This window comes from Marmota marmota, unplaced genomic scaffold, assembly GCF_001458135.2.
Source record: "Marmota marmota marmota unplaced genomic scaffold, marMar, whole genome shotgun sequence".
NCBI lineage: Eukaryota > Metazoa > Chordata > Mammalia > Rodentia > Sciuridae > Marmota > Marmota marmota.
In genome coordinates, this window is record NW_026000242.1 from 26,770,394 (window position 1) to 26,780,210 (window position 9,817).

The window sequence follows — 9,817 nt, forward strand, 5'->3', positions numbered from 1 at the left end:
ACGCTGACTTCCACCCGGGCCTCTGCTGATTGGTGGTTAAAGCGCTTGGGTTTTGCTTCCGGGTCTTAGGCTTTGGCCCTGGGAGCAGAGGATTCTGGGGGCCGAGAGTGGCAATGGTATCTGTGTGATCTGCGGAGGTGGTCAGACCTCGGCCAAGGTGAGCTGCAGGCCAAGGTGTTTCTTCTGCGGGTGGGAAAAGAAAGGTGGGGTCGGAGTCGGCGGCGGGCGGAGGAGCTCCGGAGCAGTAGTCAGGGCTGGTGCGTGCGAAGCTCTTGGGCCCACCGCAGAGAAAGCGGCGCCAAGGTAGCTTTGCCTGTGGCTTAGGTGGGCCCGGGGTACTCCCACCGCCTTCCCCCACGGGTGAAAAGACAGCGAGTTCCTGGTGACAGCCCAAGGGATACCAAATCGCGAGGTGTGCAGGACGCGGAGGCACCTAGCAGCAGACAACCCTGTTTCTCCCTCTCTGGACACACGCCTTTACCCTTTATGAAACTCAAGAGAGGTATACCCCTCAAAATCTTTCCATTTCCTTGTTCTTTTGATAGGAGCGGGAGACCATTGTTTTTCCGACGCTAATGGGATTTAGCGATTGTGCCAGGTGGTAGGTACTCTTGGTTACCCAGAGCTGAACGTAACATACAGAATGCGTTCCTGATTTTTTGGTTATTAGAATCCTTTGGGAGTGGGTTTCCTGTCTTCTGAGCGTCTCTTAAATTATGACCTTAAAAGGGCTGATTTATATTGTGATGACTTACAGGGGAAAATCAACAAATGGTTGTTAAAATTTTGCCCATGTAACTGTCATTGAATTTTAGCACACTTATCTCCTGGACACTCAGTAAGTTTGTCAGTGATTTTTAAGTTTTGTTTCGATTAACTTATTTGTTGTTCTGTGAAGTTTAGAAAAAATGCAAATCTTGGAAGCTTGGGGGAATGTGGTTGAGAATTCTTAAAACTTAAGAGGTGAAACTGTATATTACAAGAAATTGAGCATGTCATGTCCCATAATTCCAATAATCCTAAAAGGAATATCCCCATTCCACCCATGACAGAAACAAGTTAGGGGACTTGCCCAAGACCAGGCAGCCAGAAGAACAACAGGATCACAAACTTAGATCCTCATGACAGAATTTTTTGTAGTAGTAACTATCTGCAAAGCTATATTCCTTGTTTACTCCTTAGGCCATAGTTTGTTTCCTTCGAACTTGTGTATAGAAAGATTATGCAATTTTGGAGGGATGAGTTTTGAAATTATTTCACAAGGGTAGATATTGATGAATAAATTTATGAAGCAAGAATTCTTTTGGGAATAACTTAATACTGTTTTTCTTCAGAGCATAAAACATGACAACAGCAGCCAGGCCGACTTTTGAACCTGCAAGAGGTGGAAGAGGAAAAGGAGAAGGTGATTTGAGCCAACTCTCAAAGCAGTATTCAAGCAGAGATCTTCCCTCTCATACAAAGATAAAATACAGGTAATAAAGACTTTCCAAAGACCACATCTGTTAAATGGCATGATCATGATATATGATCAAGTTTGAGTTATCACTTATCACTTAGGTTATCTATTTTTAAAGGAATAGAATGCAACAGAGGGCTTAACAATAAAATTATGCTGTATGATTTTAAAGTGCTACTAACATTCCTTCAGCAGAAATTGCTGTTAACCAGGAATTTCCATATGTGGAGGGAAGAGTACCTAATATTACCTCAGAGAAACTGCACTTTCAGCACAAGTTAGTGGGATAAATGTTATACTGTAACAAGCTCTTGAGTCTATATAATGGGAACAAAAATTAAGGACATTTTAATCAATCTGCGACCATATTAAGCAAAGTATGTGATTCGTTTGGGGCTTCTTAAAATATTGGAAATATCACAAGTGCTAGTTAGTAACCTTCAGATTAGGTTATTATCTTGTCCTCTTCTTTGTTTTATCTTTGAGGGACAAAATTGTACTTGTGAATTGAATTGTCTTCCATTCACATGTGATTTTGTTTTCTTGGGGTTGGACGGGTCGTAACATTTTGTCCTGATTTGTTTCCACTTTAGACAAACTACTCAGGATGCCCCTGAAGAGGTTCGTAACCGGGACTTCAGGAGGGAGTTGGAAGAAAGAGAGAGAGCTGCTGCACGAGAAAAAAATAGAGATCGTCCAACCCGAGGTATCAACCCTGTCCCAAACATTTGTCTCCTAAAATTATATTGTCCATGGTTTTTCTTTCATGTAGTAATTAGAAAGGGTTCGTATTTTTGTGAGCTTTACTTCCTTAAATAATGAGAGATAATGAGGTTTATTCCAATTTCATCTTTTTATCCTTCTATAATAGAAGGAACAGGGTGATCTGGAGATATTCAGCAGCCATCATTTTATTTCAAATCAAAAGTTTTAACTCATTAGAGCAGCCAGGCCCCAGGATTTCTGTCTGAGAAATTTTATGTTTTCAGACAGGTAGTGATGCGTGCCTGTATTCCTAGCAACTCTGGAGGCTGAGGCACATGAATTGCAAGTTTCAGGCCAGCCTCAGCAAAATAACAAAAAGGGCTGGGAATATAGCTCAGTGGTAAAGGGCCCTGAGTTAGATTCCCAGTACCACCACCCTCATCCCCCCAAAAAAAGAGATTTAATGTTTTCAGTTTATATAAACTTCACCCTGAATTTCCTGAGGTTGCAGTTCTAATATTAAAATCAGTCCTTTTATTAATATATTTAATATTTACCAACAATATTTACCAAAGACTTATTTGCCAGTCATAATAGGTGATCCCTGATGGCATGATGCTTTGAATATGGATTCTTCATACCTATAGGTCCCTAAAACATTATAAGAAATGCAGCACTTGTTTCACTAAGTTAAATAATGTGTGTTTTCCACCAGAACATACAACCTCCTCTTCAGTGTCAAAGAAGCCTCGGCTAGATCAGATTCCTGCTGCCAACCTCGATGCAGATGATCCTCTAACAGATGTAAGTTTTGTTTTCTTTCATTTGAGTATTTTTCTTTGCCAAGGGTTCAAGAACAAGTTTGATATCTAGAGAACTCACTGTGAAAGCAGTCTATTAAAGAACATGCCTTCCTCCAGAAGAATTCTTTATATTAAACCCTAGAGTTGAGCTACTGTTTTTATATACACAGGGCACACATTGGGCTCTCTGGAAACATTCCCTGTAGTTATACCCTAGGGCCTTTCCTCATTAGCTATGATCAGATGTATTATGCATATGCTGGTTCCCTCTGTGTTTAGGGAGGAAAGTAATCTAAGCAGAATTTTTTAAAAGTTAGCATATCAATTAAAATTCAGTGGGACTCCATAGTCAGTAGTTTGTGCTTTTCTACAAAACAGTGAAAAAATGAGTGGCCTTTCCTAGATAAGATGTAATCGTGCACATATGTCAGCAATTAATTCTAGAGCTGACTGATGAAGTTATAGTCATTAAAACAAGAAGCTCAGTTATAAGTGTGATTTAATTATTATTCATTTGAAATTATTTTATTGTGGAATTTAATGCTCTTTTTTGCATGTCTGATCATCCTTACTTAATAACTTAAAATTGCTGTAAGTTACATACTATCATTCTGTCTCTCCTAAAGTGAACCCTGTACATACCTACTGTATTTCATTATGAGGTGTTCCTTTTTTTAATTTTAGCCATGTAAATTTGAAAGGTACTTTATTAGGAGTTGACATTTTAGGAAGTATTCTAAGCTTTTTGTGAGATTTTTATTTATTTGGTTGGTTGTTGATTTTAATCATAATATTCAAGTGCAGTTATTTTCCCACTAGGAAAATTAATTCTGTCCCAAAAATATGGTAAATATAGTTTTTAAGGGACAAAAAATTAACATTGTGCATTTTCCCTCCAACATCATGGATAATTACTGCTTTTTACTGTTTTTAGGAGGAAGATGAAGATTTTGAAGAGGAGAGTGATGATGATGATACTGCAGCTCTCCTTGCAGAACTAGAAAAAATTAAAAAAGAAAGAGCAGAAGAGCAGGCCAGGAAGGTAAAAATCTAAGTATTTATATATCCCATCTTCACATGCTAAAATAGGAATTTTTTTATTCAAATAATATCTTCTTATATTAGAAATTTTCCTTACCATGTCTAAATATTATGGCACCTGAAGTCCTATAAATCTGATTATTTTTATGACATTTTAAGGATCCTGGTTATGTTGGAAATTCTAAACAGTTCAGGCATGCTGAATAATACTCCTCAACTTGCTTATATTTACTTGTTTGTTCTTTGTTCAATAGACATTTAGTTAGTGTTAAGTGTCAGAAGAACCAACATGATTAAGATTAGTCTACAAATTTCTCTCTCTTATCTCCTGCCTAGACACTTGTGAGGCAACCTGTCAATAGATTTTATATACAATCTATGCCAAGTTATCATACTCTTGTATACCCAGTCTTTCCAGTTATACAGTGGGAGAAAAGAATGCTTACCTCAAAAATTTAGAGATAAAACTGAGAAGGCAAGCAGGAGTCCAAGCATTGGCAGTTTGTAAACCAGTGTTAAAGGAACTGAATTTTGTTCTAAAGGATGAAAAGCCAGTAGAGTTTAGCAGTAGATTGGTAAGAGTGCATATGCATTTTGGAAAGTATAGAAGATGGATTGGAAATAACTGAGTGAGGAGGCTATTTCAATACTCCTTATGGGTAATGAAGAGAATCTTAACTTACATGATAGAAGTTGGAATTGGTAGAAATAAACAGGTGCTGGGAAAGCTCTCAAGGAGGAGAATTGACCAAATAAAGTGAGTGATTGGTTGTGGAAGCAAAGATGACACCCACCACACACACACACACACAGTCTTAGTATATGTTGGTGCCATATAGTAATACATGGAAAGCAGAAAAATGGATATGTTTAGGCAGAGGGAAAAAAACTTGAATTCTATTTTGAACATGGTGAATTTGACACATTAGAAGACATTCAAGTAAAGATATCTGCACCCATTTTCAGCCAGAGTAGTACAGCTTTTTTTATGGATGTCAGCGTAAGATTTCATTTGAGCCGTGGGTTATGTTTTTAAAAATAAAAAGCAGGGGGGCAGGTGAGTGTGGGGAGAGAAGACACTGATAAAAGTTAATGATAAGAATCTTGGGAAGTAGACTTGTAAAGTCCATGTTAGTCAGAAGGGTCAGGGAAATTTTCAGGAAAAAAAAAATAATATGAGATAGTCTTAGAATTCAGATTGGAAGAAGAAAAGATTTTTTTTTTTTGTTGGTGATGGCAGTGGTAATTTTGTGGGTTCTTTTGTTTGTTTGAATGCTACGAATCGAACCCAGGGCCTCATACATGCTAGACAAGCACTCTACTTCCAGTCCCAAGAAAATTATTTGCAAATAAACTTCTCATTAAAGTTTGACATAGGAAAGCATAATTCCTATTAATAGCTTGCAGTTTTTATCTAATGTTTAAAAATAAATATCAAGAACATTACCAATGTCACTCGTCTGCCACTAGAGGGCAGTTGTTCCAAATTCTTTGAGGTTCGCTATTCTCTGTATCTAGACTGAAAGAACTTTAAATGCTTTTGGTTGATGTTTAGGCAGGATAAATATTTTAGATGAAAGATATGGGAGATTCATCTAATCTCTTTGTGAAAAATGTGTTGGTATTTCTTGAAGTCACATGACAATTTTATTCCCTTAGTCCCTGTTTTTTTCTATTCTATAAACTGTTTTTTGAGGTATCTCAAAGTAACATTTTCAAACTAATTAACCTATGTCAAGGTTTAGTACACTTTGTGTAAAAGGTCAGATACTAAGTATTTTGAACTGCCTTGTCATCAGCCTGTGAATCCTCTGTTGCAACTGCTCTGCTGTTGTAGCACAAAAGCAGCCTATGCTCCAATAAAATTTCTTTCTCATAAATAGCAGGAAAGGGATTGTTTAGATTTGATCTGCAGGCTATCTTACTGCTACCTTTTGTGCCTAATATTTGATGGAAGAAGTTGGTGCTTTTTTCCCCTCCAGTGCTGTATGTGACAATCAAGTAACTAAAGGAAATAATATTGCAGATATTAAAAGACTGGAACCTTATATGTTAACACATTATTATTACAAATTTCATACATTATATACTTGAGCTCCTAATTTTTATAGCATCTCAAAGAAATGTCTTTTCACTTTTAGCATCCATGTAATTTGTTAAAAATAAATAGGTAATTTTTAGAAAGCTATTTTATGTTCTAATCTAACAGGGGATGGTTCCTAACTTGCTTAAGATCTGGTCCAAAGCAGTTTTTCTGTTTATTTTCCTAAAAATCTCACCTGCCAGTTATTTGTCCTGATAAAAATGAAATGCATTGTTTATATTTGCATATTAAAATGAACAATCAGTAACTTTTATGGAAAATTGGATTACTTTTAAAGTAACTTCTGAGCAATTGTTTTTTTCCCTTGATCTACTAAGTTAACAATTTCTGTCATCCTCAAAATACAACAAAATGGGATTTTTATTTGGTTTAAGATAATATGTTTCAGGCAAATCTAGAAGTTGCAGCTAAAGATTTGGAAACTTTATGTTCCTGGTTCTGAAAATGAAACTGCAGGTGATTTGAGTTTGAAGAGATTGATGCTAAAATAAAATGAAAACAATGTTATAACTAGTGAAGGATAAGAGGTATAAAAATAGAAAGTGGATGACAATAAATCCTAAAAACAAAGTGGATACACTTCAGGAATGTTGTACATGATTGTTTGTCTTATTTTAGGAGTTACTCCTTAGATATTTATAATAATTTTATCATTAATCCTAGAGATGTAAGCTTACATTGTTAATAATTTAAAATGGAAGTATTTTTATCAGTTTGTCTGTGGCCCTTTAAATAGCTTTGCTAAATGTCTTTTTTATGTTTAATATTTTCTTAAATTATAAATGTAAAACAAAATTTAAAGTAATTCGTTCTATATGTTCTTCAAAAGAAAACAGACTTAAATATGCATCACAAAGCTTTTCAGAATTGGGAGATACTAATGACTGTATGATAGCAAGTATGAAATATTTATAATAAAGATGCCAGATTGTTTTGTTTTTTTTTATGAGCTTTTCTGTTATCTTAAGAATCAAAATAGAAAGAAGACTACCTTGATGCATATCTTTCCTCTTTAAACAATTCTAACAGTCTCTCTCTTTTTTTCTTTAATGAGCTAATATAAGAAAATTGCATCTTCCTCTTTCATTGCCAGGAACAAGAACAAAAAGCTGAAGAAGAGAGAATTCGTATGGAGAACATTCTGAGTGGAAACCCTCTTCTTAATCTCACTGGCCCTTCCCAGCCTCAGGCCAACTTCAAAGTTAAAAGAAGGTACTATAAGTAATGGGTTAGAATTCTATATACAGATTATGAGTTGGACAGCAAAGTATATTATGTATTGCTTCTAAAACTCCGCCTTCCACTGATATTTTTCTCTAATTTTCGAGTAATAAAAGAAAGAAAATAAAATTTTCTGCAGATATTTATAACCAGCTACATATCAAATAATGATCTAAACACTAGGGTAAGAGTAATGAACTAAGCAGTCTTGGGAACCTTACAAAGCTTATGTATATTAAGTACGTGTGTCCTTGGTCCCCAAGACTGCTCTTCACATTCAGATATTCACTAGAAGGATTCAGGGCACTTAGCTTATAATTATATTCATGGCTAACATAGAAAAGATATGAAACCAGGTTGGGTTTTTGTTTGTTTTTGTATTTGGTACCAAGGATTAAACTTGGGGGCACTGGACCACTGAGCCACATCCCCAGCCCTATTTTATATTTTATTTACAGACAGGGTCTTGCTGAGTTGCTTAGCATCTCGCTTTTGCTGAGGCTGGCTTTGAACTCACTATTCTCCTGTCTCAGCCTCCCGAGCCACTGGGATTGCAGGACTTATGAATTGAGTATTACTTTGTTCTTTTGTTGTGTCAAATGATGTGCACATTGAGCATCTTTCTGTGTAATGACTAAGCTTTACAATGCACATGGTATTCTTGTCTCCTAATAAAAACATTATAAGGCATTTTATTTTCATTTTTTCTTTCAGGTGGGACGACGATGTTGTGTTCAAGAACTGCGCAAAAGGTGTAGATGATCAAAAGAAAGACAAAAGATTTGTAAACGATACACTGCGATCTGAATTTCACAAAAAATTCATGGAGAAATATATTAAGTAGTACAGTTTTATGTGCTTAATTAAAGACTGTAAAATGTTAAGGATCATTTTGATGTTTTTTTTTTTCCTTTTCCGCCGTCTAAATGGTATATAATAGACTTCCCTAATTTTAAGTTCCAAAGTATCTTTTCCTTTATTGAAACCTTATTGATAATGGACTTGGGAATAGGTTTAACTCCATTTCTATTCTCTGAATGTTTTCAATCATGTTTTTTTTTTTTTTAATATGGGAAAAAAGAACCTGCTTGTAATAAATGATTTTAATCTAAATAACTGAATCTGTGTCCCCAGCTTTTCATTGTGATGAATGCAGCTTATAAAATGTTGCATCATGTTTTTCAAAAAAATTATATATTGTTTCTTTGTGCATTAAATTTTTCCTTTATTCTCTTCACTGGTTTAAAATCTATGTGTTTCTGCTTTGTAACTCAAGTTTCTTTCACCAGAGAAAAAAGTTAATTCTTAATCATTTAGGAGTTCTTAATATTTTCGACATGTGTTTTTAAGAGTATGATGAAAGATTAAAGGGATTCCATTTTGGACCACATGTTGGAATAGAAGTGTCGTCAATTAGTAGGTGGCACCCCAGGTTTACATCTAGGAAGGCACAAAGTACCTCACTTCTGCAGGTACTCATTTCTTTTCTTTTGGCCATGACAGGAACTCTAAGTATTCCAAGAAAAGCATATGGCACTCACTTTGTCCTGGATGCTGAACTGCTGTGTTTCTCTTGAATGAACTAAGAGTTTGGATGTATAGTTTATGCAAAGCTGAGGAGTTTCAAATCAAGCATAAAACTTTTGGAAATAGAATTTGTTATGTTGGAGGCCATATCTGTAGAAGTGGGAGAGAGAGATAGCTAGTCCTTACTAAAAGCATTACTCCTAGAAAATGAAGTTTTCCTAAACCCGAGCTATGTTGAAAGGTGCCACTTTGATAGAAATTTAGAACCAGAAATTGAGCTTCACACAGATAGAGACCCCCCTTTTTGGGGGGAGGTGGAATTGGACTTTATAGAAATTAAGAACTTATTAAAAAATATCAATAGGAAAATGAAGAAAGTCGCAGGCAAGGATAATATAATATAAATATCTGTCCATCCATCTGACAAAGGAGTTCTATCCAGAAGGTATAAAGATCATATTATAAACCAATTAAGACAAAAAAAAATTTATTTTTAAAGAATGGGAACAAAAGAATATCCAAATGGCTATTATGCATATGAAAAGATATCAACATCACTATTCATCAGGCAAATTAAAATCATGAGGTGCTATTTTATATCCAACCAGAACATCTCAGCTTTATTTTTTTAGAATTATTTACTTGATAAAGTTTTTAAACTTGTTTTAATTAGTTATATATGACAGTAGAATGCATTTACGCACTTTGATATACATAGATAGAATGTAATATCTTTCCTATCCCCACATCCCCTCTCCTTCCCTCCCATCACTTCCCTCTACCTAACCTAAGGTAATGCTATTCTTCCCTAGTGCCCCACCCCCGCCTTATTGTGAATTAGCATCCACATATTAGAGAAAACATTTGGCCTTTGGTTTTGTGGGATTGGCTTATTTCACTTACCATGATATTCTCCAACCATTTACTGGCTAATGCCATAATTTTTACTCTTCTTTA

General features: G+C 35.5%; 1 protein-coding gene across 3 annotated transcripts; it reads left to right on the plus strand.

Moving 5' to 3' along the window:
* Positions 1 to 10: 10 nt before the first annotated feature.
* Positions 11 to 8,217, plus strand: Cwc15 (CWC15 spliceosome associated protein homolog). Of its 3 annotated transcripts, none has more exons than XM_015489972.2 (8): positions 29 to 157; positions 546 to 601; positions 1,335 to 1,475; positions 2,053 to 2,165; positions 2,880 to 2,968; positions 3,902 to 4,009; positions 7,206 to 7,324; positions 8,048 to 8,217. In XM_015489972.2, exons 3-8 carry the CDS (start codon positions 1,345 to 1,347, stop codon positions 8,175 to 8,177), a joined length of 690 nt encoding a protein of 229 aa, XP_015345458.1. In that variant the 5' UTR covers positions 29 to 157; positions 546 to 601; positions 1,335 to 1,344; the 3' UTR covers positions 8,178 to 8,217. The 3 variants fall into 3 exon arrangements, with proteins under 3 accessions (XP_015345459.1, XP_015345458.1, XP_048651736.1); XM_048795779.1 differs by lacking the exon at positions 546 to 601 and adding an exon at positions 325 to 502 and having other exon boundaries at positions 142 to 157; XM_015489973.2 differs by lacking the exon at positions 546 to 601 and having other exon boundaries at positions 11 to 157.
* Positions 8,218 to 9,817: the final 1,600 nt, after the last annotated feature.

Coding starts and splice junctions, on each gene's coding strand:
- Cwc15 (XM_015489973.2), top strand. CDS start 1,345: ATGACAACAGCAGCCAGGCCGACTTTTGAACCTGCAAGAGGTGGAAGA. Junction 1,476..2,052: donor CATACAAAGATAAAATACAG/GTAATAAAGACT, acceptor TTTCCACTTTAG/ACAAACTACTCAGGATGCCC. Junction 4,010..7,205: donor CAGAAGAGCAGGCCAGGAAG/GTAAAAATCTAA, acceptor TTTCATTGCCAG/GAACAAGAACAAAAAGCTGA.